The sequence below is a fragment of the Giraffa tippelskirchi genome, chromosome 10 (genome assembly GCF_054371585.1).
Source record: "Giraffa tippelskirchi isolate mGirTip1 chromosome 10, T2T-mGirTip1v1.2.pri, whole genome shotgun sequence".
NCBI lineage: Eukaryota > Metazoa > Chordata > Mammalia > Artiodactyla > Giraffidae > Giraffa > Giraffa tippelskirchi.
The window spans coordinates 8,862,316-8,889,086 of NC_137284.1; the positions used below are offsets into that span (position 1 = coordinate 8,862,316).

Sequence of the window (26,771 nt, forward strand, 5' to 3'; positions counted from 1 at the left end):
CCACTCTTCTTTTCTTAAAAAATTAATTTGTTTATTTTAATTGGAGACTAGTTCCTTTACAATATTGTGGGTTTTGCCATACATTGACATGAATCAGTCATGGGTATACATCCGGAACCCCCCTCCCACCTCTCTGCCCATCCCATCCTTCAGGGTTGTCTCACTGTACTGGTTTTGAGTGCCCTGTTTCATGCATCGAACTTGGACTGGTCATCTATTTCACATATGATAATATACATGTTTCAATGCTATTCTCTCAAATCATCCCACCCTTGCCTTCTTCCACAGAATTGAAAAGGTTGTTCTTTATATCTGTGTCTCTTTTGCTGTCTTGCATATAGGGTCGTTGTTACCATCTTTCGAAATTCCATATATATGCGTTAATATACCGTATTGCTGTTTTTCTTTCTGACTTACTTCACTCTGTATAACAGGCTCCAGTTTCATCCACCTCATTAGAACTGATTCAAATGCATTCTTTTTAATAGCTGAGTAATATTCCGTTGTGTATATGTACCACAACTTTCTTATCCATTTGTCTGCCAATGGACATCTAGGTTGCTTCTGTGTCCTAGCTATTGTAAACAGTGCTGCGATGAACATTGGGGTACACATGTCTCTTTCAATTCCCACTCCAGTATTCTTGCCTGGAGAATCCCATGGACAGAGGAGGCTGGTGAGGTACAGTCCATGGGGTTGCAAAGAGTCAGACACTACTGCAGCGACTGAGCATGCACCTATGTACCAGGTAGTGTTTGCTTTACAGATACTAACTTATGTGATCCTCAGGACAGTCTCCTGAATCATGTGCTGTAATTACCCTTATCTTAGAGAGCTGAGGGAACTGAGGCTGGGAGTTAGGTAACATGCCCAAGGCTACTCGGCTAATAAGTAGTACAGCTGGAATTTGAACCCTGGCTGTATGACTTCAGTGCCCCAAGGCTGTAATCAATATGAAGTTTATAAAAACCAAATGCATCCTGATTTAAAAACAGCAGTCATGCTCACTAGCCTACTTTCCGTATTTTTTTGTACACCTGAAATATTTCATTAAAAAAAAACCAACATTGACAGCCTCGTCAATAAATGGTGCTGGGAAAACTGGACAGCTACAGGTAAAAGAATGAAATTAGAACACTTCCTAACATCATACACAAAGATAAACTCAAAATGGATTAAAGACCTAAATGTAAGACCAGAAACTATAAAACTCTTAGAGGAAAACATGGGCAGAACACTCGATGACATAAATCAAAGCAAGATCCTCTGTGACCCACCTCCTAGAGTAATGAAAATAAAAACAAAAGTAAACAAGTGGGACCTGATTAAACTTAAAAGTTTTTGAACAGCAAAGGAAACTATAAGCAAGGTGAAAAGATAACCTTCAGAATGGGAGAAAATAATAGCAAATGAAACAACTGACAAAGGATTAACTTCCAAAATATACAAACAGCTCATACAACTCAATACCAGAAAAACAAACAACCCAATCAAAAATTGGGAAAAAGACTTACACAGACATTTCTCCAAAGAAGACATACAGATGGCTAACACATGAAAAACACATGAAAAATTCTCAACATCACTCATTATTAGAGAAATGCAAATCAAAACTACAGTGAGCTATCACCTCACACTGGTCAGAATGGCCCTCATCAAAAAGTCTACAAACAAAAAATGCTGGAGAGGGTGTGGAGAGAAGAGAGCGCTCATGCACTGTTGGTGGGAATGTAAATTGATGTAGCTGCTATGGAAGACAGTATGGAGAGTCCTTAAAAAACTAGGAATAAAACCACCATATGACCCAGCAATCCCACTCCTAGGCATATACCCTGAAGAAACCAAAATTGAAAGAGACACATGTATCCCATTGTTCATTGCAGCACTATTTACAATAGCTAGAACATGGAAGCAACCTAGATGTCCATCGATAGATGAATGGATAAAGAAGTTGTGGTACATATACACAATGGAATGTTCAGTTCAGTCGCTCAGTCGTGTCCGACTCTTTGTGACCCCATGAACTGCAGCACGCCAGGCCTCCCTGTCCATCACTAACTCCCAGGGTTACCCAAACTCATGTCCATCGAGTCGGTGATGCCATCCAGCCATCTCATCCTCTGTCGAACCCTTCTCCTCCCGCCCCCAATCCTTCCCAGCATTAGGGTCTTTTCCAATGAGTCAACTCTTCCCATGAGGTGGCCAAAGTATTGGAGTTTCAGCTTCAACATCAGTCCTTCTAATGAACACCCAGGACTGATCTCCCCTAGGATGGACTGGTTGCATCTCCTTGCAGTCCAAGGGACTCTCAAGAGTCTTCTCCAACACCACAGTTCAAAAGCGTCAATTCTGCGGCACTCAGCTTTCTTCACCGTCCAACTCTCACATCCATACATGACTACTGGAAAAACCATAGCCTTGACTAGAAGGACTTTTGTTGGCAAAGTAATGTCTCTGCTTTTAAATATGCTATCTAGGTTGGTCATAACTTTCCTTCCAAGGAGTAAGCATCTTTTAATTTCATGGCTGCAGCCACCATCTGCAGTGATTTTGGAGCCCCCCAAAATGTAATATTACTTAGCCATAAAAAAGAATGCATTTGAGTCAGTTTTGGTGAGGTGGATGAACCTGGAACCTATTATACAGAGTGAAGTAAGTCAGAAAGAGAAAGATAAATATCGTATTCTAACACATATATATGGAATCTAGAAAAATAGTACTGAAGAATTTATTTACAGGGCAACAATGGAGAAACAGACATAGAGAGTAGACTTATGGACATGGGGAGAGGGGAGGAAAGGGTAAGATGTATGGAAGGAGTAAGATGGAAAATTACATTACCATGTGTAAAATAGATAGTCAACAGGAATTTGCTGTGTGGCTCAGGAAACTCAAACAGGGGCTCTGTGTCAACCTGGAGGAGTGGGATGGGGAGGGAGACGGGAGGGAGGTTTGAAAGGGAGGGGATATATGTATACCTATGGCTGATTCATGTTGAGGTTTGACAGAAAAGAGCAAAATTCTGTTAAAAATATTTCTTCAATAAAAAATAATACAAAAAAAAACAACATTGCAAACTTCTGACAAGGGGGCCAAATGGGGCTGAGCGTGGGTGGACTGGAATGCTTCCTTAGTGGTCCTGAATGAAAGAAAAACATTCCTTTTGCTTTGTTTCAACCCTTGGGTTGAAAATTCCTCTGAAAGTGCCTTTCCTTTTCCCTCTGGTCCTGTGCAGTGCCCGCACCTGAGGGTCTCACGCTGGCTCTGAGTTGCAGGAGTGAATGTGGGTTATCGTGCAGGGGCAGATGGGGAAATCTGCTAGAGGGCTGGGCAGTGTCCCTCCTCCTTTTGGTGGGGATGAGGTCGGGGGTTCAGGTTCCTGAATGGCTACTTGTGGGCTGACTCTGGGTAAGTGACCTCATCTCTTAGTCTCAGTTTCCCCAACTGCAAAATGAGGTACGACTGCCCCTCTCTGTCTAGTCTTCTCTGCCCTACGGACACCCTCTCCTGTGGGTCTCCCTCTGGGCTGCACAGTAGAATCACCCGGAGGCTTAAAAAAAAAAAAATGTCAGGCCTGGGGTCCACCTCAGGGATTCTGCTTCTGACCCAACACTAAGATCGCCCTGAGATGCCCGCACTGCTGTGGTTTTGCTCCTGTCTGCCCCCACCCCTGTTCACCTGTCTCCATATGTCTGCTTTCCATCTATCTGCTTTTCTGCCTCCTCTGATTGCAGCAGACTGGGAGGGTTAAGAGTGAAGGATTTGGGGGACTTCTCTGGCAGTCCAGTGGTTAAGACTCAGCGCTTCCACTGCAGAGGGCACAGGTTTGATCCCTGGTCAGGAAATACCATCTGCCACATGGTATGGCCAAAAAAAAAAAAAAGTGCAGGATTTGGGTTTGAATACATGCTCCCCCTCATTTTTCAAGACTTCGATAAAAATCTCAGGTGCTGCCTTTCCCAGGAGGAGGTCCTCTCCTCCTGGTCTCTCTTATACCCATTTCAGCCAGGTTTTTGCCTCCAGCTCCCAACAGGAGCTGTTCTAAAGATCAGCAGTGACCTTCACCCCAGGCCCCTCCTCTGACCTCCCGACTCACACGTGCAGCTGCCCCGCTCCAGGTGGACATTTCAACCCGGTGTACCCTCCCCGCCAGCACCCAGCCCATTCGGCCCCCTGGAAACCTTGAAGTCACATTTCACTCCTCTTTCCTTCAAACCCTCCCTCATCGAAACAGCAAATCCTGTTAAGTCTACCTTCAAAGAAGTCCAGAATCCATTATTTCTCATCCTCTGCTGCCCCCATCTTGTCTGAGCCATCAACTTCTCTCTCCATCCTCCATTCTCCTCTCTCCCCCTCCCCGCTGCACTCCAGCCACGCTGGCCTCCAGGCTGTTCCTCAAACACACTCCTCCCTGGGGCCTTTGCTCAGGCTGTGCCCTTGGCCTGGATGTTCCCGGCGTCTGCGGGGCCCACTCTCTGCCTTCCCTGACACCCTTAGACTGTTGCAGCCCGCGTCCCCCACCACCCCCACCACATTGTACTCCAGACCTCTTAACCCTGTCCTACCTTTTCTTTCTTTCTTTTTGTTTTTATTTGATATCTCTTCTATTTGATATCATCATTTACTGGGGCTTCCCTGGTGGCTCAAACGATAAAGAATCCTGCTGCAGTGCAGGAGATTCGAGTTTGATCCTGGATCAGGAAGATCCCCTGGAGAAGGGAATGGCCCCCCACTCCAGTATTCTTGCCTGGAAAATCCCATGGACAGAGGAGGGTGGTGGGCTACAGTCCATAGGGTCATAAAGAGTCGCACACGACCGAGCAACTAAGTACACGCACACTGAGGCTTTGCATGCATTTGAAGAATTTCTCTCTCTCTCTCTGATACTGAACAAGAGCTCTATGAAGACAGGTATCTTGGCTTTGTTTGTGGGCATAGCCCAGGTACCCGGCTCTGTGAGCCTCTGTTGAGTGAATGAGCAAATGAATGAGTCCTTTGATCCTCCCAGGCAGAGGTGAGCATCCCCAAGGTGAAAGAATTCTCAAGGGGTATCGTTGACCAGTTACACCACTTCCCTGAGGTGGGAGAGGGTGTTTGTTAAGGGCAGGGTGATTCTGCATGCATGCTGGCAACCTCCTCTCCTGTAATTTGGGCAAGGCTCGGGTCTGAGACCACAGCTTGGGATAAAGGCTGGAGGCTTGAAGTCAGGAACCCAGTGAGTTCTGGAGCCCATCAGCGTTAGAGTACATCACATGCTTGTTTTACTGCTGTTGTCACTGTTGTCATTGTCCTGGACGCCCTCAGTGCTTTATGTCTGCCTTTCACAGATGTAAGAGGAGCTTAAAGATATATACAGTTGGAATGAATAGGTGGACATATTTGTGATAAATACAGTAACACAATGGTAGAATCTAGGTGGTGGGTATATGTTCACTAAAAAATGCTTTCAACTTTGAGCATTTGAAAAATTTTCATAATAAAGTGGAGAAATAATAAAGTTGGAAAGTATGCTATAAACTTAAAAATGCTCATTGCAGAAAAGCTGGGAAATGCAGAAAAATAGAAGGAAACAAAATAATCACAACAACCACCCTTAGCCCGAGCACCTGGAGGCAATCTGTTAGGATGTTGGTATATATCTTTCTAGTCCTTTGTGTATTTATTTTGTTACATAATAGTAATTGTAGGGATTACCCCAGACGCGCACACTGATGTTTATCAAACCTTCCATTGTTTTCTGATTCTAAAGCAAATATATATGTATTTACACTTTTGGAAAACTAGAAAAGAATTAAAAAGAAAATTCATATCCCAAATCCCACCACCTAGTAATAAATACTGTTTAGATTTTGGTGTCTTTCCACAATTTTTTTTTTTAATGTTGGTTTTCCTTTTGAAACAAACTTAAAAAATACCATTTTGTGTAAAGGTTTTTTTTTTTAAACTTAAAAAATTGAGTTATCCTTGATTGTAAAGCTTTTTTATTGACCATTATATTATGGATATTTCTTGTGCTTAAGTATTCTTTTAAAATATAACTTTTAAAACATAACTGTACAGTATACTATATAAATATGGCAGAATTTAACTAATATCTTTATGTAGAATATTTTGGTATCTAATGTTTTGTCATTAGATATGAGTTTGTGACATCTTTTGTAGGCGTTTCAGGTTATTATTAAGATCTGGTCTTTAAAGATGTGAGTCAGACAATATGAATATATTTAAGATTGTGTGCAGTTGTGCATACTAAGTTGCTTCAGTTGTGTCCGACTCTTTACGACCCTATGGACCGTAGCCTGCCAGACTCCTGTCCAAGGGATTCTCTAGGCAAAAATGCTGGAGTAGGTTGCCACGCCCTCCTCCAGAGGATCTTTCTGACCTAGGGATCAAACCCACGTCTGTTATGTCTCTTGCATTGGCAGGCAGGTTCTTTACCACTAGTGCCGCGTGGAAGCCCATTTTTAAGGTTAGTGATACAAATTGCCAAATTGACCTTCAGAAAAGTTGTATTGATTTATACTCCTATCAACAGTGACTGTGGGTACCGGTTTACCTGCATCTTTTCTTATGTTTAGTATTAGTATTTCCCCTGAAACCGTTTTTAATTTACTTTTATTTGACTACTATTGGGATAGAATAAGTTTTCTTGTTAGTGGTAATACATATTTCTCTTTTTAAAATTATTTATTATACCCTGTCTCCGTTTTTTTTTCTGTTTCAGTGTTTAAATTTTTTCTTGATTTATGAAAATTCTTTATATATTAAGGCTGTCATTTTCTTCCAGGTAGTCATGGTAGTTTGTCTGTGGTGTTTTTTTCAGTGCACAGAATTTTCTGGTCTCGCTCTTTTGATTACAAGCAGCCCACTTAAGCTAGCTCAAGTAAAGAAGGTTTATTCTAAGGACATATGTGGAGGGGTAAGGGGAAAACCTAAGTACAGGAGCTATAATAAGGCTGGACCTCCCAGGGGCTGGGAGGCAGTTCAGGATGATGGTGATTCCAGGCACTCCGCAGCTGAAATTTGTGCATCTCTAGTGCTCCACCCATGGTGTGACTCAGCTAGCTGTTCTTGATGTGGCTGCTTCCTTCTCTCCCACTGCCCACAGAGGTCTTCTGCTTGGTCAGAATGGGTGTGAGAACTCCAACCCTTGGTTTGGCCTGTGGTTCACTGGGATCTCTCTTGCCTCCTCCATGTCATGATGTTTCAATTTTAGCTCTTGTGTCAAAAGCTATTTTTTTTTAAATTACTTGATTCAGATTTTTGAGAGTGAGAGAGAGGACCATGGAGGATCACAGGACGCTGACCTGCTTGGGGTCTGTGCCTTTTTCTAGTCCAGCTGGTGGAGGCTGGGATGCAGTGGTCACATGGTATAAAATATGGCTGCAGGGGCAGTTGGGATTGTGGGTGGTCATTTTCTCTTAAAAGGGAGTATGAACATAATAGGCAATGATAGAAAGTTTAAATAAGAACTTTAACATTTTTTCAATCATAAAAACTTTTTCCCCCAAATGTTTATTATTCATTTATGTATTTTTGGCTGTGCTGGGTCTTCATTGGTGCGAGGGTTTTCCTGCAGTTGCGATGAGTGAGGTCTACTCTCTAGTTGCAGAGGCTTCTCTTGTTTGCGAGCACGGGCTCTACCGTGCGTGGGCTTCATTAGTTGTGGTGCCTGGGCCCTAGAGTACAGGCTCAATAGTTTTGGCACACGGGTTTAACTGTTCCAAGGCATGTGGGATCTTCCTGGATCAGGCATCAAACTTGTGTCTCCTGCATTGGTAGGTGGATTCTTCACCACTGAGCCACCACAGAAACCTATAAAAACTTTCAATCTTTTACTTTATGCCTTTTTCTTTGGACTTTATCTTTAGAATGTCTTTTTCTATTCTAAGATCTGACATGTATCCACCTATATTATTTTAGGTTTTATTTTGTGGTTTTATGTGTTATTAATACATTTAAATGTTAATGATTTTTAAGCATTATTAACATGGCAATATTTACAGTCTTCAAATGAAAGATGGTTTTAAGAGGTTTTGGTGACAGAGAATATTCACCTTTTCCAATTAAAAAACTGCAAGGTCATCAGTATGAAGGATTTTTTTCTCATTTAAAATTATTAAAAAAACTTTTATCACAAAAGTAATTCACATGGATTAAAAACAATAAAATAATATAATATAAAATGTAAAATCTCTGAATCCCAACCCCCCACTGTATATAGTATATAACAGTATGGTATATTTTCTGTAGTTCGTACATAGTGTATAATATGTTTTTGCTTATAAGTGTACAACGTGTTTTTTTTTTTTTTGCAAAAACCGAAGTTTTTATTTTTCTATTTAAAAAATGACTCCAGGCATCTCAGAAATGTTGACCTAACTTCCAGTTTACCAGTCCTCTCTTAAATTGTATCTAGTTGTTCGTTAAACCCATTTATAGAGACTTTACTTTCTTTTTTTTAAAATTTATTTATTTTAGTTGGGGGCTAATTACTTTACAGTATTGTAGTGGTTTTTGCCATACATTGACATGAATCAGCCATAGGTTTACACGTGTTCCCCATCCTGAACCCCTCTCCCACCTCCCTCCCCATCCCATCCCTCTGGGTCATCCCATTGCCCCAGCCCTGAGCATTTGTCTCATGCATTGAACCTGGAATGGCGTTCTGTTTCACGTATGATAATATACATGTTTCAATGCTATTCTCCCAGATCGTCCCACCCTCACCTTCTCCATTGGGGTATAGTTGATTTACAATGTTGTGTTAGTTTCAGGTGTACAGCAAAGTGAATGTGTTATATGTATACATATACCCACTCTTTTAGATTCTGTTCCCATATAAGCCATTAGAGAGTATTGAGTAGAATTCCCTGTGCTATACAATAGGTTTTTATTAGTTATCTATTTTATATATAGTGGTACGTATGTGTCAATCGCGACCTTCCAATTTATCTCTCCCTACTTCACACCACCGCCTCCCCTCCACCCCGGCCCCGGAGCCATAAGTTTATTTTCTACATCTGTAACTCTATTTCTGTTTTGTACATAAGTTTATTTGTACCCTAGTTTTAGATTTCACATAAAAGCAATATCATATATTTGTCACAATGATGTTTTTTAAACAAAAATGGGATAATATTTTCCAACTTGTTTTTTCGATTGCTTCTGTGTCTGCTCATGTAAAACCAACCTGTTCTCTCTATTGGCTGTATATACATACATATATAAGATAATTCATCTCACTGGTCCTTATTAATGGTCGTCTAGGAGAAGGCAATGGCACCCCACTCCAGTACTCTCACCTGGAAAATCCCATGGATGGAGGAGCCTAGTAGGTTACAGCCCATGGGGTCGCTAAGAGTCAGACACGACTGAGCGACTTCACTTTCACTTTTCCCTTTCATGCACTGGAGAAGGAAATGGCAACCCACTCCAGTATTCTTGCCTGGAGAATCCCAGGGATGGCGGAGCCTGGTGGGATGGCGGAGCCTGGTGGGCTGCCGTCTATGGGGTCGCACAGAGTCGGACACGACTGAAACGACTTAGCAGCAGCAGCAGCAGCTTGTTTTTCCAATACGAATTGCGGAGGCCAGACATTGTTCCCCATTTGCTTGCTAAGGAAAATGGATGTTACACAGCTCATTATAAACTGTGCTTTTGTGGAGAGGATAAAGACTTTTTGTTCTGAAATCCTGTGGGCGCAGAGTCTCAACTTTGCCATTGTCATTGCCTGTGTCGTGTGGGAGAGCCCTGGTTACTGCGCTCGGAAGAATTGCTGGCTTCCTGCTGCCTCACCTGTTCCTGGGGGAAGAACCACCTGGCATAGCATACAACTAAATTTTAGGGCTGTGTATCAAGCTAAGTGAGAGATGGATCACTGTTGATCCAAACTTAAGGGCCAGAGAGTGAACATTTTACTATGTCTGGTCTCTGTTGCCATAGAGAAAAAACAGCATTGGCCACAATGTAAATGATCGGGATGGCTGTGTGCCAATACAACTTTATAGATGCTGGAGTTTGAATTTCATATAATTTCTGGTGTCACAGTATATTCTTCTTTTGACTTTTCCCCCAACCATTAAAAAATGTAAACATTATTCTTTGCCAGCAGACAAAAATAAGCAGAGGCACACAATGGGCCCAAGGACTGTAGTTCTCATACTTCTAAATTTATAACATGATTTCTTGAGTTTTTAGTTTTGATTCAGCACAGTTGGCTGTGTGTATCATTAAGCAGTTGTTTCTCCAGTTAGAGTTTAGTGAAAGAGTGTGAATTATTCATGTCTTCTCTTCATGGCAACCTGTCCTCACTGGTCCTTGGAAGACCCCTTGTCTTCTCTTTACTTTTAAGTTCCATCATATCATCATTTTTCTCTCCATCTTCCCAATGGCTAGCTAGCATCCTAACATGTTTAATATGTGTTCTTTAGTTTCTAAAATGATGTGTGTGTTTTTGAGATTCTTTTGTTGTTGCTTTTTAAAAATAATTTTTTGGGGCATGGTTCTGATAAGATGTGTATTATTGGTTTGTGTGTGTGTGTCTTTAATTTATATAAGTGGTATTTTGCAGAGCTCAGTCTTCATTTTTCCATTCAGCACTGTAGCTAAGATTGTCCGTGTGGTCATGTGAACATCGAGTCCTTGCTTCTAACTAGTGCACAGGGCCCCATGGGTGAATCCATCCCTTTTCAGATCATTTTTGAAAAGAAGTTTCCTTGAGTGGTGGCATGTTTTAAGCTAGTGCATATTTGGAAATATGTGCCTTTTGCCTTTTATAAGAGAAAGGCAATATGATTGAATATTAAAAAAATCACAGCTTTTTTGCTTTCAAACTGTAGACAGCCATTTTTCAAAATTAAATTTTATTGATTAAAAAATTAAGGTCAAATTTACTTCCTTTGGTGTTCAGTTCAATGGGTTTTGATAAATGTACATACAATTGAGTAACCATTCACCATGATCAAATGTAGAACAGTACAGAAACTGTCATTGCTCCAAAATTCCCTCATACCCCTTTCTTGTCCACCCCTTTTAGCCCCTGGCGATTGTGGATTACTTTTCTGTCCTGTGGTGATGGCTATTCTGGAATGACATATAAATGGAATCACACAGTATGTAGATTTTCTACTGTATGTAGATTTTTGGTATGGCTTTTTTCACTTAGCATCAGTATTCAGTGTTATAGAGTCCGAGTTTCTTTGTAGATATTTTTGTTGCTGTGTGTGTGTATGTGTGTGTGTGTGTATATATATATATGGTAAACATGTTTCTCTGCATAAGTCTTCTTTCATTGTGATTTGCTTGGGACACAGTGAGCTCCTTGGGTCTGCATACCTACTGGCTGCTTATTACGTGACAGCATATTAAGTGAAAATGTTAGTCGCTCAGTTGTGTCTGACTTTTTGCGACACCGTGGACTGTAGCCCACCAGGCTCCTCTTGTCCATGGAAATCTCAGGCAAGAATACTTGAGTGGGCTGCCATTCCCTTCTCCAGGGAATCTTCCTGACCAAGGGATAGAACCTGTGTCTCCTGAATTGCAGGCAGATTCCTTAACGTATGAGCCACCAGGGAAGCCATCATATTATTCAAGTCCAAAATGTCTCCTTTTCTAATCTTTAGGCTCCCTGAGGCCTGGGTCTCTGCCTTGCCTTTATGTCCTGGCTTATTCATGGAAATACCCAGTTAAATTCCCTTCTGGGGATCCTTGAAGACCTCCTAACTCTTACCCAACAATTAATATACATTTTTTCCCTTTGTTTTGGAAAACAAATGGGATTTGTAAGTTGTAACCATTGTCCAGTGTTCTGAAATAGATTCTCAGAAAGGTCTGGGTGCCTTTTTCTGGGAAAATAAATTATAATTGCTGCAATAAGACAACATGATTTGTCTGTATACTTCCTGCCACATGGGATGCTTCTTGGCAGTTTTAGTGCTTCTATAAATAGAAATGAAGTGCCCTTGACCCTGCTTCACAGCTATTCCCACTGCCCATCATTGCTATCCTAGGGGAGGCCATACATGGGGGAGTCCACACTCCCTACTCATCTTTGATAGAATCTCTCAGTCAGACCAGAGTTTGGAGGTGGGATGTGGGCAGGCCCCTATGAGTCTGTCCCCTAAGAGCAAGGGGTGAGCGGGAGAGGACTCGAACAATCTCTGAGGGGCTCTGCCTCCAGGTGTCCCAAAGAGATTTACGGTTGGTTTGGATGAGAGAAGCTCATTCCCCAATTCTGGCCCAGGTCAGAGTGCCCCCACTTGCAGCGCTTAGCACAGTGTCTGGTGTTGGGACCTCGGTGCATTGAATGACAGTGATCCTGAAGCTCTCCTGAGTGTTCTCAGGCTCTAGGCCACTGCTCCCATCACAGGGCGGGGCTCTGAGGAGCATTTCAGCATCCTTCCCACCTTCCCCTGCGCACGCACACACGTACACCCTCACTCCCACACACGCCCACTGTGAAGTAAAGAGAAATATGTATTTAGTCTTGGTCCCGGGTTCCTGCTATGGAGCTTCTAAAACCCGAGTAACTTCCTGAGCGGTGAGGGTGAGAGGAATGCATTTCATGATTCAGAAGAAGCCCCTTTCAACTGACCAGGTGATCAAAGACCTGGAAGTAGCATTAATCACCAGTGGGCAATGATCTAATCAACCAAGCCTACATGATGAAGCCTCCATAAAACCCCTAACATGGGGTGTTGTTGAGAGTGTGGAGGTGCTGGAGAGCAGTGGTCCCCACAGGGGTCAAGGATGCTCTGAATCCCTTCCCCCACAGCTTGCCTTCTGCACTTCTGAGTTGCATATTTTCTAATAAACTGGTCATCTAGCAAGTAAACTGTTTTCCTGAGTTCTATGAGCTGTTCCGGCAAACCGCTGCACCCAAGGAAGGGGGCTGTGGGAACCCCCAGTGTACAGCCAGTTGTTCAGAGCACAGGTGACAACCTGCAACTTGCACCCAGCAGCTGAAGCTCAGTCTCCTGGGACTGAGCCCTGGGGTCTGCGTTGACCCTGGGCTGTCAGCGTCAGAACTGAGTTAAACTGTGGGACACCCAGTCAGTGTGCACCGAGGACTGAACTGCTTAGTGTGGAAAACCCACACATCCGGCATCAGAAGTAGAAGAGTGAGCACAGTGCAGAGGAGAGTTTTCCTTTGCTTGTCTCACACACACACACACACACACACACTCTCTCACCCGCAGGATGAGCAGCCAGGGGGACATTACTGCCTGAGGCTGACACCACCTCTCTGCCAGGCTCTGGGTCAGGTACGGGAGTGTCTGGAATACCACCCCCACCCCCGGTTTGACGCCTCTGCAGGGTCCCCAGGGGTCAGCTTTAGTCAGATAACCCGTGTGCTTGCCTGTCGGTCACTGTGGTGGTCAAGACGATGGCCTGGGAATCAGGTGGCCTAGCGTTGAGTCCTGGTCACATCACTCAGGGGCTGCGCAGTTTTGCAAAACTTTCTTTCCTTCTCTGAGCCTTGATTTCCTCATTCATCACATGGGGTTCACAACAGTGCCCACCTCATAGGAAGGTTGTGTGAATTTATTGAGCTGCACCTGTGAAACACTTAGCAGAGTGCTTGACTCAGTGTTCATTGGAAGGACTGATGTTGAAGCTGAAACTCCAATACTTTGGCCACCTGATGCGAAGAGCTGACTCATTGGAAAAGACCCTGATGCTGGGAAAGATTGAGGGCAGGAGGAGAAGGGGACGACAGAGGATGAGATGGTTGGATGGGATCACTGACTCAATGGACATGGGTTTGAGTGGACTCCGGCAGTTGGTGATGGATAGGGAGGCCTGGCGGGCTGTGGTTCATGGGGTCGCAAAGAGTCGGACACGACTGAGAGACTGAACTGAACTGACTCAGAGTTAGAGTTCAATAAATAATATTAAGAGTAACAATAAGCAATCCCACTCCTAGGCATATACCCCGAGGAAACCAAAACTGAAAGAGACACATGTATCCCATTGTTCACTGCAGCACTATTTGCAATAGCGAGAACATGGAAGCAACCTAGATGTCCATCGACAGATGAATGGATAAAGAAGTTGTGGTATACATACATGCTGGAATATTACTCAGCTATAAAAAGGAATGCATTTGAGTCAGTTCTAATGAAGTGGATGAACCTAGAACCTATTATACAGAGTGAAGTGAGTCAGAAAGAGAAAGATAAATATCGTATTCTAACCCGTATATATGGAATCTAGAAAAATGGTACTGAAGAATTTATTTACAGAGCAACAATGGAAAACAGAGGTAGAGAATATGGACATGGGGAAAGGGAAGGAGAGGGTGAGATGTATGGTAAGAGTAACATGGAAACTTACATTCAGATAGCCAACAGGAATTTGCTGTATGGCTCAGGAAACTCAAACAGGGGCTCTGTATCAACCTAGAGGGGTGGTATGGGGAGGGAGATGGGAGGAAGTTTCAAAAGGGAGGGAATATATGTATATCTATGGCTGATTCATATTGAGTTTTGACAGAAAACAGCAAAATTCTGTAAAGCAATTATCCTTCAATAAAAAATAAATTAATTTAAAAAAAAGAGTAACAATAAGGTAGAAGCCCCAGCGAATGAAGAAACCTTTTAGTTGTGCACTTTGCAAGTTGTAATGACAGGTGGGCAGGCCCATAGTCCTTGGCAGGTGTGTAAAGTGGGCCGGGCACCGGCGTGGCTGGGCGGGCTCAGGAGGACGTCCTGGAGAGCTGTGAGATGAAGCCCGCTGAGCTGCTCCCTCTGGGCTGAGCCCCACCCTGGTTCCCAGCTCTCCCATCACCTCTAACAGGCTTCTTCTTGGTTTTGCAGCCTGAACCCCAGCCTGGAGACCTGATTGAGATTTTCCGCCCTTTCTACAGACACTGGGCTGTCTACATTGGCAACGGATATGTGGTCCACCTGGCCCCACCAAGTAAGGGCACCCAGGGCCTCCACTGTGCTGAGGCCGGAGCAGAGGGAACGGGGGAGCTGTGGGTAACCAGGGACCCCAACATTCTTATTCTCCAACAAGACTTCAGCCACATTGGCCTCCTTGCAGCCTTCCTTCCTGAGTTCCTTGCTTTTGCTCTCTCTTCTGCTTGTGATGCTCTTTCCTGGCTCTCAGCACAGCTGCCTCCCCTTCATCATTCAAGTCTCAACTCAAATGGCCATTCCTGGGAGTGGTCCTCCCCAGCCTGAGCGAGGGCAGCCTCCCCTGGTCATCCTCTCCTGTGTGACTTCACTTAATTTTCCCTATAGCCTTTTCAAAACCTAAAAGTATCTTATTTCTTCTATTTGTTTATTGTCAGTGTCCTTTCACCAGAGCATAAACTAGTTGAGGGCAGGTGGGCTGTCTAGTGCATGTTCCTCTTCAGCACCTTGGACAAGGCCTGACACAGAGTAGGGCCTCAGTATTGAGTGACTGTGCTGAGTGTGTGTAACTAATGAACAGGAGGCAGGGAAGGCATGACAGGGGTCTTGGTGGACAGTGTGACACCCATCACTGAGTGAGCGATGCTCCTTAAAGGGAAAAGATGCTTCTATCTACATCTTCTCATTGGAGCTTCACAGGAATCTTGTGAAATAGGTGAGGCAAGGGGGACTGACCTCATCTACTGAGAAAATGGTGGAAGTCATAATTGGAAGGAAACTTAGAGAACAACCCAGTACTAATGAGAGCAAACACTTGCTGGGCACTAACCCTGTTCCAGGCACTGGGGGAGGCACCTTACCTAATCAGTTTCTTAAATCCTTGCAGCTCCCTGTCCACCACTGTAGGCACAGGTGGAATTTACTGGGCCTTTTCTACAGGGAATGGGGATGCAGAGAAGCTAAGCAATTTGTCCAGTCACATAGCAGGAAAGTCCTGGATGTGGGACTCAAACCCTGGCTCTGACTCTATTCCCTGCCTTTAAACCTGATGCTCTACTCTCAGTTCTGAGGTTTGCCCAAATTCAGTCATCAAGTGTTTGCCAAATCCAGATGCCCCTTCTCCAATTGTTTAATTAGTATTTTCTTTAATAGACTAACTTTAAAAAGTAAAATAATTCTTTTAAAAGGAACTTTTAAATTCCTATATTGATGTGTGTTCATGAATCCATCTTAGCTTGTATCTGTGGATTTGCAGCATTGGCTCAGCTACGTTAAGTGACATGTCAAGACCGTGCAGTGGTGGAGCCAGAATCAGCCCCCATTGCTTCTGACTGTCAGCCTGTGGCCGCTCTCACCAGGGCGGCACCCAGCGTGTGGAGTGTAAGAAAGCCCTCGCTGTTGGGTGTTGACTCTGAACTTGCAACCCTGGAGCTGGAACCTCCTGAAATTCTGTGCCCCAGGCACCTAGCTGGCCTCTCCTCAGCCCCAGCCCCCTACCTGCCCGCCGAGGGGCTGAAGGTGGGTGGGTCTCCGGAGCTCCCCTGATCCAGTCCCCACGCTGACCCTTTCCACAGTCTCAGGGCTCAAACACAGCATCATCTATTTATCTCACTGAATCCTCTAAGCACCACCTGCCCTACTAGGAGGAAGTCTGAATTCCTCTGATTTTCCAAATCTCATAGTTGTTCTCACGGCATAGGGGTTCAGTCCCCTTTGGAAAGCCAAGCAGAACAGGACCTGGACTCTGATCAGACCCTCTGGCCATTGCTTGTTACTGTCACATGGCGTCACAGTGCAAGATGGGTCCTGCCCCGTGTAATGGAGTGCTTCCCGTCCTAGGAGAGACCTGGGGGTTCCCAATCATGGCAGGGCCACAGAGGCTCTCTGAGGGGCATGAGCCTCCTCTGTGATGTTCCCTGGGGTCCACCTCTTTAATGCAAGCCCAGTTTTTGGTCATCATACCCTCCCTACATGATGTAAGCTGGTGACCTCAAGAGGGATCTCTGTGTGGGCACCAACTTTCACTCCACACCATCCTGGTCCCTGTATTGGCCCCAAATCCCTTTCTTCAAGGCAGTTTCATGTCTGGAAATCTGTTGCACCTTCCAGCCCCTCAGCATTGGCCCAGGGCTGTGCCAGAGTACCGCTTGAATCTCCCTGGTGTCATACCTCTAGGAGCAGCCGTGGGGTTTTGGTCCCTTTGCTCCAAGGGGAATGGGATCCGCTCCCAAATCCATCCACCTTTTCTGCAGTAATCAGCTTTGTGTGTGTCAGGGAAGTGGAGTCTTGGCGGGATCACAAAAAATTCACACTCTCTTCTCCCAGGGAGGTGGGTGTCCTCAGAGCCCGTATTTGCTCAATCAAGAGGGCCACTGGAATGTCACAAGGTGTACAAGGCCAGCTTCTCTAGGTTAAAAAAATCACAACAAATCATGGAACCTCAGTCCTCATTTCAGATAAGGAAACTAGAGACCAGAGACCACAAGAGTCTTATCCAAAGCCATATAGCTCTGACCCTGACTCATCTGCTCATCCCCTTGTGGATGTGGTGGATGCTAGGCTGGGGGCCGGCCCAGGACCAATCGTGTTCCTCGTCCTGAATCCACAGGCGAAATCCCAGGAGCTGGTGCGGCCAGTGTCATGTCTGCACTGACCGACAAGGCCTTAGTGAAGAAGGAGCGGCTGTGTGACGTGGTTGGCAGAGACCGGTACCACGTCAACAACAAGCACGATGGCAGATACTCGCCACTGCCTCCCAGCAAAATCGTCCAGCGGGCAGAGGAGCTGGTGGGCCAGGAGGTTCTCTACAAGCTCACCAGCGAGAACTGCGAGCACTTCGTCAATGAGCTGCGCTACGGGGTGCCCCGCAGCGACCAGGTGAGTCCTCAGTGTGTCCCCATCCCCATTTTCTCAGCTGATGCGGGCATCAGTGTGGACTAGGCTGGGGTGGAGACAGGCGCACAAACAAGACAGTATCGCAGAGACAGAACTCTGCCCTTAAGAACATCATAGTCAGGGTGGGGACAGGGGTGAGGTGATGGGCACGGAAGGCAGTTGGGGTTAGGGGATGCTGCCTGAAGGCGTGAGCACAGGCCTCACTGTCAGCCCGGTTGCCCAGCCCTCCCTGGCTGCCTGGCCCTGACATGGACCCTTCCCACAGCCCCAGAGGCAGGTTTTATATTGTTCTGCTTTACAGAGGCAGTGAGCTCCAGAGCGCTTGTTGGTGGCCTTTACTGTCATCAAACAAATCTGTGTTATCTCTTTTCCTGAGAGCTGTCTCCAACTGTGCTGATAAGTAGCAGACGTGAGATTTGAATCCCAGGTCTGTTTGACACAGCTTTTCCTGCTTATAAAAAGTACTGTGCTCAGTCTGGCTGTAACCCAAGGGGCAGTCCAGGAGCCCCCAGGGGATGTTTATTTACTTAATTGATTTTAGCCATGGCCACTCTCTTTTTTGAATCACTGCTCCTGGGAAACTAACTGCTCCTCATTTTCTCTCACTTCCTCCCCTCCTTTTCTGGCCCTTCCTCTCCTTTTGTGTGTGTGTGTGTGTGTGTGTGTGTGTGTGTGTTGTGACAACATTATTTCCAAAAGTTCTTAGATACCAGTTGATGCAAAAGAGTATGATTTTTCTTTTTTTTTTTTTTTGATGAAAGGTGAAGTTAAGATCCATCAGGTTGTTGATTTTCATTACTTTTTAACTTTTTGAGATTTCGTCTCTTTCTTGGTTAATGTGGTGGTCAAGAGTGTGGGCTTCTGGAGTCAGGCAGACCTGGGCTGGATGTGAGCTCTGCCTTTTGTCAGCTTTATGGCCTCGGGGATTAATTCAAGTTCTCTCAGGTTAAATATCATCTTTGGTGGTTTACTCGCTCAGTCGTGTCCGACTCTTGTGACGCCATGGGCTGCAGCCCACTAGGCTCCTCTGTTGATGGGATTTTCCAGGCAAGAATACTGGAGTGGGTTGCCATTTGGTAAAGTACAAGTGATGATATTGATCTCGGAGGGTTACTGTGTGAATTAGATAAGAGCATCCTTATGCTTAGCATAGTGGCAACTAAGAAAATTCTCTTAATAAATTGTGGTAGTTGAAGTAGTCATAATGGTCCTCATTTTCATTCTTTCTCTTGGTTCACCCAGTGTCTTGTCCACTGTCTGGGCCACAGTGACATCCTGGGAAAGCATTTACCAGCAAGGATAATGCTCAGCCTTCTTCCTCATACTGCTGATAACCAGCAGTGTTTACTACACTGACCTGCATGCAGATTAGTTCATCCATATATATGTATTCAGTTCAGTTCAGTTCAGTTCATTCGCTAAGTCCTGTCCAACTCTTTGCGACCCCTTAGCCTTGACTCAGTTCAGTTCAGTTGCTCAGTTGTGTCCGACTCTTTGCCACCCCATGAACTGCAGCACGCCAGGCCTCCCTGTCCATCACCAACTCCCGGAGTCTATCCAAACCCATGTCCATCGAGTCAGTGATGCCATCCAACCATCTCATTCTCTGTCGTCCCCTTCTCCTACTGCCCCCAATCCTACCTAGCATTAGGGTCTTTTCCAATGAGTCAACTCTTCCCATGAGGTGGCCAAAGTATTGGAGTTTCAGCTTCAACATCAGTCCTTCCAATGAACACGCAGGATTGATCTCCTTTAAGATGGATTGATTGGATCTCCTTGCAGTCCAAGGGACTCTCAAGAGTCTTCTCCAATACCACAGTTCAAAAGCATCAATTCTGTGGCACTCAGCTTTCTTCACCGTCCAACTCTCACATCCATACATGACCACTGGAAAAACCATAGCCTTGACTAGACGGACCTTTGTTGGCAAAGTAATGTCTCTGCTTTTAAATATGCTAGCTAGGTTGGCCATAACCTTCCTTCCAAGGAGTAAGCATCTTTTAATTTCATGGCTGCAATCACCATCAGCAGTGATTTTGGAGCCCCCCAAAATAAAGTCTGACACTGTTTCCACTGTTTCCCCATCTATTTCCTGTGAAGTGATGGGACAAGATGCCATGATCTTAGTTTTCTGAACGTTGAGCTTAAAGCCAACTTTTTCACTCTCCTCTTTCACTTTCATCAAGAGGCTCTTTAGTTCTTCTTTACTTTCTGCCATAAGGGTGGTGTCATCTGCATATTTGAGGTTATTGATATTTCTCCTGGCAATCTTGATTCCAGCTTGTGCTTCTTCCAGCCCAGTGTTTCTCATGATGTACTCTGCATATAAATTAAATAAGCAGGATGACAATATACAGCCTTGACGTACTCCTTTTCCTCTTTGGAACCAGTCTGTTGTTCCATGTCCAGTTCTAACTGTTGCTTCCTGACCTGCATACAGGTTTCTCAAGAGGCAGGTCAGGTGGTCTGGTATTCCCATCTCTTTCAGAATTTTCCACAGTTTATTGTGATCCACACAGTCAAAGGCTTTGGCATAGTCAATGAAGCAGAAATAGATGTTTTTCTGGAACTCTCTTGCTTTTTCGATGATCCATCGGATGTTGGCAATTTGATCTCTGGTTCCTCTGCCTTTTCTAAAACCAGCTTGAACATCTGGAGGTTCACGGTTCACGTATTGCTGAAGCCTGGCTTGGAGAATTTTGAGCATTACTTTACTAGCATGTGAGATGAGTGAGATAGTAAAAGAACCAAGAAATATTCATTTATTGTTCATTCTTTCTACAAACATCTTCCTGAAAAATGAAGCAGCACTAACTAGACACATGCTATTTCTCTTCCTGAGACTTTAGCCTGATGCGCCACTCATACACCCGAAAAAGGCAAAACAGCATCAGTAATTCTACTGGACCCCCTTCAGAGAACATGAAAGCAGGATAGACTACAAAGCAAGAGGAGGTGCCATTTAAACTGTTTCCAAAGATTTCCTCTTTTACTTTTTGGTCTAGATGAGGGTTTCTCAGCCTCAGCACTGTTAACGTTTTGGGCCATTGACAATGAAGTTAAGCCTACATTGTCCTGACTTGCTCTGTGCATTGCAGGATGTTTAGCAGCATCTGTGGCTTCTACCCTCCAGATGCCAGTAGCCTTCCCACCCCCAGGTGGAAGAGCCAGAATGTCTATAGATACTGACAAATATCTCCCAGAGGCCAAGCCTGTCCCCTCCTTGAGAATCACTGGCCAAGGCAAGCAACGATCATAATACACGGTGTGGCCAAATTAAAATGCAGCTTCCGCACTTGTCCCATCTCACCAGAGAGGGTGGAAGTAGCGGGTGCTGGACAATGTCCAGCAGTAGTTTTCTTTGTAATCGCTGTCAAAGCAGCAACTCTCTTTTTCATTTAACTCATGAGGACATTTGTGTTTGTGTTAAAAGAATCTGATTAGTCATTATGTTTATTTGTGTTCAGCCCTTTAAAGCAGACTAGATTTTCCTTCAACAGACTACATGTGACTCGTCTAACTTTCCAGCTAGAAAGGGAAGCAATGGATTAAAACTAAAATGTAGTTTGTGCTTTCCATGCCTGAGTATTCTAAAACAGATTCTCCTATTTTCCATCTACCTACCTAAAAATACTCAGGTTTCAAGAAATGTATATTTAGTAAGCTTTTATAAATAAGCCTTCACACTGAATAGTACTTTTTAACAAAAGCAGCTAGGAGGTACACACTCAGGCTGAAGTCTATTCTGTGTCAGATAAAATTTTAAGATAAGTAGAAATTGAAGATTTGGCCAATGGTAATGTGTATATTTCATAAACCTGGATAAATTGTAGGGCGTTATTTAAAAATTACTGTAAATATTAAAGCCAACGTGCTGTCAAATATTTTATAAACATTCTTAGTTTGTAACCGCTCATAGTCTAAATTCAGTTGCTCTCTGAGTAATATTACTCTTCTTATATCCACTTACAACATTGCTGAAAGTAAAGAAAGCACATTCAAATTGTCTTTTTCCTAGAAACAATTCCAGGGCTTAACTCAGAGTGGACGTTTTAGCATAAGCAGCTAGTTGTCTGCAGTCTGATAGAATTACACTTTGCCCACTTAAAAAAAAAGATAATGAAGGACAATTTTTCTCTTTCATAATATTCTGATTGAAGACCTCTGCTGCACACCATGTAGCCTATTTTCATGGTCAGAACTCCTGCAATTTCAGCACAGTGGCTGGGCTGGACCTAGCAGCCTTGCAACAAGAAAATCATCAATGGCATCTGAAGCACTGTCATCAATAGCACTGTCTCTCCCAGGAAGATCATTCTTTCTGTAAAATTTGCACCCTCGGGATTAACTATATACTACACGGTAATCCAAGTCTATGCCCCGACCAGTAACGCCAAAGAAGCAGAAGTTGAACGGTTCTATGAAGACCTACAAGACCTTCTAGAACTAACACCCAAAAAAGATGTCCTTTTCATTATAGGGGACTGGAATGCAAAAGTAGGAAGTCAAGAAACACCTGGCATAACAGGCAAATTTGGCCTTGGAGCGCAGAATGAGCAGGGCAAAGGCTAATAGAGTTTTGCCAAGAGAACGCACTGGTAATAGCAAACACCCTACTCCAACAACACAAGAGAAGAGTCTACACATGGACATCACCAGATGGTCAACACCAAAATCAGATTGATTATATTCTTTGCAGCCAAAGATGGAGAAGCTCTATACAGTCAGCAAAAACAAGACTGGGAGCAGACTGTGGCTCAGATCATGAACTGCTTATTGCCAAATTCAGACTGAAATTGAAGAAAGTAGGGAAAACCATTAGTCCACTCAGGTATGACCTAGATCAAATCCCTTATGAGTATACAGTAGAAGTGACAAATAGATTTAAGGGACTAGATCTGATAGAGTGCCTGATGAGCTATGGACAGAGGTTCGTGACATTGTACAGCAGACAGGGATCAAGACAATCCCCATGGAAAAGAAATGCAAAAAAGCAAAATGGCTGTCTGAGGAGGCCTTACAGATAGCTGGGAAGAGAAGAGAAGTGAAAAGCAAAGGAGAAAAGGAAAGATATTCCCATCTGAATGCAGAGTTCCAAAGAATAGCAAGGAGAGATAAGAAAGCCTTCCTCAGCAATCAGTGCAAAGAAATAGAGGAAAACAACAGATTGGGAAAGACTAGAGATCTCTTCAAGAAAATTAGAGATACCAAGGGAACATTTCATGCAAAGATAGGCCAATAAAGGACAGAAATGGTATGGACCTAACAGAAGCAGAAGATATTAAGAAGAGGTGGCAAGAATACACAGAAGAACTGTACAAAAAAGATCTTCACAACCCAGATAATCACGATGGTGTGATCACTCACCTAGAGCCAGACATCCTGGAATGTGAAGTCAAGTGGGCCTTAGAAAGCATCACTACGAACAAAGCTAGTGGAGGTGATGGAATTCCAGTTGAGCTATTTCAAATCCTCAAAGGTGATGCTGTGAAAGTGCTGCGTTCGATATGCCAGCAAATTTGGAAAACTCAGCAGTGGCCACAGGACTGGAAAAGGTCAGTTTTCGTTCCAATCCCAAAGAAAGGCAATGCCAAAGAATGCTCAAACTACTGCACAATTGCACTCATCTCACATGCTAGTAAAGTAATGCTCAAAATTCTCCAAGCCATGCTTCAGCAGTATGTGAACCATGAACTTCCAGATGTTCAAGCTGGTTTTAGAAAAGGCAGAGGAACCAGAGATCAAATTGCCAATATCCGCTGGATCATCGAAAAAGCAAAAGAGTTCCAGAAAAATATCTATTTCTGCTTTATTGACTATGCCAAAGCCTTTGACTGTGTGGATCACAATAAACTGTGGAAATTTCTGAAAGAGATGGGAATACCAGACCATTTGACCTGTCTCTTGAGAAACCTGTATGCAGGTCAGGAAGCAATAGTTAGAACTGGACATGGAACAACAGACTGGTTCCAAATAGGAAAAGGAGTATGTCAAGGCTGTATATTGTCACCCTGCTTATTTAATTTATATGCAGAGTACATCATGAGAAACGCTGGGCTGGAAGAAACACAAGCTGGAATCAAGATTGCCGGGAGAAATATCCATAACCTCAGATATGCGGATGACACCACCCTTATGGCAGAAAGTGAAGAAGAACTAAAGAGCCTCTTGATGAAGGTGAAGGAGGAGAGTGAAAAAGTTGGCTTCAAGCTCAACGTTCAGAAAACTAAGATCATGGCATCTGGTCCCATCACTTCATGGGAAATAGATGGGGAAACAGTGGAAACAGTGTCAGACTTTATTTTTTGGGGCTCCAAAATCACTGCAGATGGTGATTGCAGCCCTGAAATTAAAAGACGCTTACTCCTTGGAAGGAAGGTTATGGCCAACCTAGCTAGCATATTTAAAAGCAGAGACATTACTTTGCCAACAAAAGTCCGTCTAGTCAAGGCTATGGTTTTTCCAGTGGTCATGTATGGATGTGAGAGTTGGACAGTGAAGAAAGCTGAGTGCCACAGAATTGATGCTTTTGAACTGTGGTGTTGGATAAGACTCTTGAGAGTCCCTTGGACTGCCAGGAGATCCAATCAATCCATCCTAAAGGAGATCAATCCTGGGTGTTCATTGGAAGGACTGATGTTGAAGCTGAAACTGCAATACTTTGGCCACTTCATGCGAAGCGTTGACTCATTGGAAAAGACCCTAATGCTGGGTAGGATTGGGGGCAGTAGGAGAAGGGGATGACAGAGGATGAGATGGTTGGATGGCATCACTGACTCGATGGACATGGGTTTGGGTAGACTCCGGGAGTTGGTGATGGACGGAGAGGCCTGGCGTGCTGCAATTCATGGGGTCGCAAAGAGGCGGACACGACTGAGCGACTGAACTGAACTGAACTTTTTGTATTTAATTACATACTTTGTACAAAGCATGAACACAAACAATGAGGCTATTGTTGTTTTCCTTGATAAAGTACCTTTTGTATGAACTGGCTCCATCAGCATTTCTTCTCACACTATGAGGTTCTGTAAAGAACTGGGGGCTTATTATTCCTACTCCATTATCTGCAGATCATTGCTCCCACCCTGACACGTAGCTTAGCAAAGAAAACACTGGATATAAGTGGTTATATGCAGGTTCCTGAGCAAGAACGAAACAGCCACGGCTGCCATAAAGCCAGCCTAATTACCTTTAACAGGAAGCTCTAAAGACTGACCGACAGTGGAACTTCAGTCAGTTGCTTCATTCAAGCTTTTGTCCTCATGTGTTCTGCTGCCAAGGATACCAGTTCTGGGTACTTGGTGATGTTAGTTACACTGGTATATTTCCTGGAATTTCACATAGCTTTGCTGGACACATTTATGGCTCAGATAAGCCTGGGCAGTGCCAAGATACATATTTTTTAACCACTGAAGCTTTCCAAATTGTTCTCTATGTTGGGCATGTATGAGTTTTGCAGCCACAAAATATACAACCTTGACAAGCTCTGTGCTTAGGGTACCAAGGGCAGAGTTGGCGGGTCGTGTAAGGATGTGGATTTTGGGTTCCAAGTCCACATTTTCACCCTTTATATTATTGAGATTTCTGATATATTGTCTCACTGGATTTCCTGGCATCAAACCATTAAGAAAATATTTTCCTTTTTGAATCTTGATTCTGCTTAAATGCCTGGTTTGGTTTCAGGGAAGATTTCTTGATCCATGTTCATGATACTGTCTTAGTTAGGAGAAGTACGGTTTTGCTGATTGCGGCATTGTGCCTTTATTGCAGTTAGTGTTCTCTAAGTCCTAGTGAAATTATGCCTAAAACTAATGACTTACTTTATTCTTAGTTGGAGTTCAGGAAAGAGTGAAATTTGACATATGTTCAGTTTTTACCATGAAACTTACTTTTGCCCCAGTGTTGTTTTCTTTTTTTTCTATTATAAGCAATACAAGTCAGATATCTTAATAATTTAAAGCATAACATCATCACTCTTTTTCCTAGTTGAGTCATATATTTAAGAACACGCAAAGGTCAATGGTTGGCTGGACTGTGCTCTGGGGATTCAGCAAGGATGAAGATAAGTGAGGGATTTGTAGGACAGAGGTCAGAGTTTATTGAGGATCCAATAGCAATTCCTTTTCAACTTTACACTTACTTCAAGAGCTCCCTGTTGGCCAGCCAGGATTTCAACTATCTGGCTTGATCTCCCTGTCCTTTCTACAGCCACCCTCTGGGGCTCTGTCTTCTTTAAAAACTCACAGGGTCAAAGGAGTTTCCCTCTTCATGCCTGTGTACTTTGTTGGCAGCTGGCCCCATCCATCAATTCCTTTCCCATCCTGCCCTTCTCTTCCCATTTCCCTGCTGATATTTGTTGACTCCTGAGTTTGTCAAAGAAGCTAAGGGGCATGTCCAGCTCCCTGAGCTGGATGTCCTTGTTGAATGTACAGTCTGTTCTCAGCTTCCTGACACAGTCTGACTCACTGTCCTCTCTCTCTTGCAGGTCAGAGATGCCCTCATGGCAGTTGGCATCGCGGGAGTGGGCCTTGCAGCCATGGGCCTCATTGGAGTCATGTTCTCAAGAAACAAGAAACAAAAGCAGTGACTTTATACAGTCCTGTCTGCAGTGACTTTATACATTGAGGGGGTCTTGTTTTCCTAGAGGGTTTCTGCTTTGGTTTGTAGTTTTCATTCTATTTTACAATAAGCTTTATTTTCGCAGAATAAAATAAAGCCCAGTAAGGAAAGATTTTATTGGGGATAATGCATCAAGAACTGCCTGGCATGAAGTCTGTTCAGGGTGCAGCAAGGCTCTGTTCCTGCTGATGCCAGGCTGTGCTCTGGCTCTTCGGTGATTTTCTCTCACTTTCTATTTGTGGGCTGTGCTCTTCACCTGCAGGAAACAAAGTCCAGCTCTGGTTATCTCAAGTAATGGGTGTTTCCAGTTGTGTAGATACAGGTGGGCAGTAAGGGAGACAGACAAACCTGATTGATATGCAAGAACAGGAACCAAGGGAATCCAGGACCCTTGAC

General features: G+C 44.0%; 1 protein-coding gene across 3 annotated transcripts in view; it reads left to right on the forward strand.

The window, feature by feature from the left end:
- The window catches only part of PLAAT3 (phospholipase A and acyltransferase 3), a 32,615-nt gene extending 6,105 nt beyond the window's left edge, over nt 1-26,510 (forward strand). For all 3 annotated transcript variants that reach the window (XM_081532840.1, XM_081532839.1, XM_081532838.1), the window contains exons 3-5: nt 14,820-14,922; nt 17,470-17,738; nt 26,242-26,510. In XM_081532840.1, the coding sequence (XP_081388966.1) occupies nt 14,820-14,922; nt 17,470-17,738; nt 26,242-26,343 (474 nt within the window). In that variant the 3' untranslated portion in view covers nt 26,344-26,510. The remainder of the gene's footprint in view (nt 1-14,819; nt 14,923-17,469; nt 17,739-26,241) is intronic.
- Nucleotides 26,511-26,771: the final 261 nt, after the last annotated feature.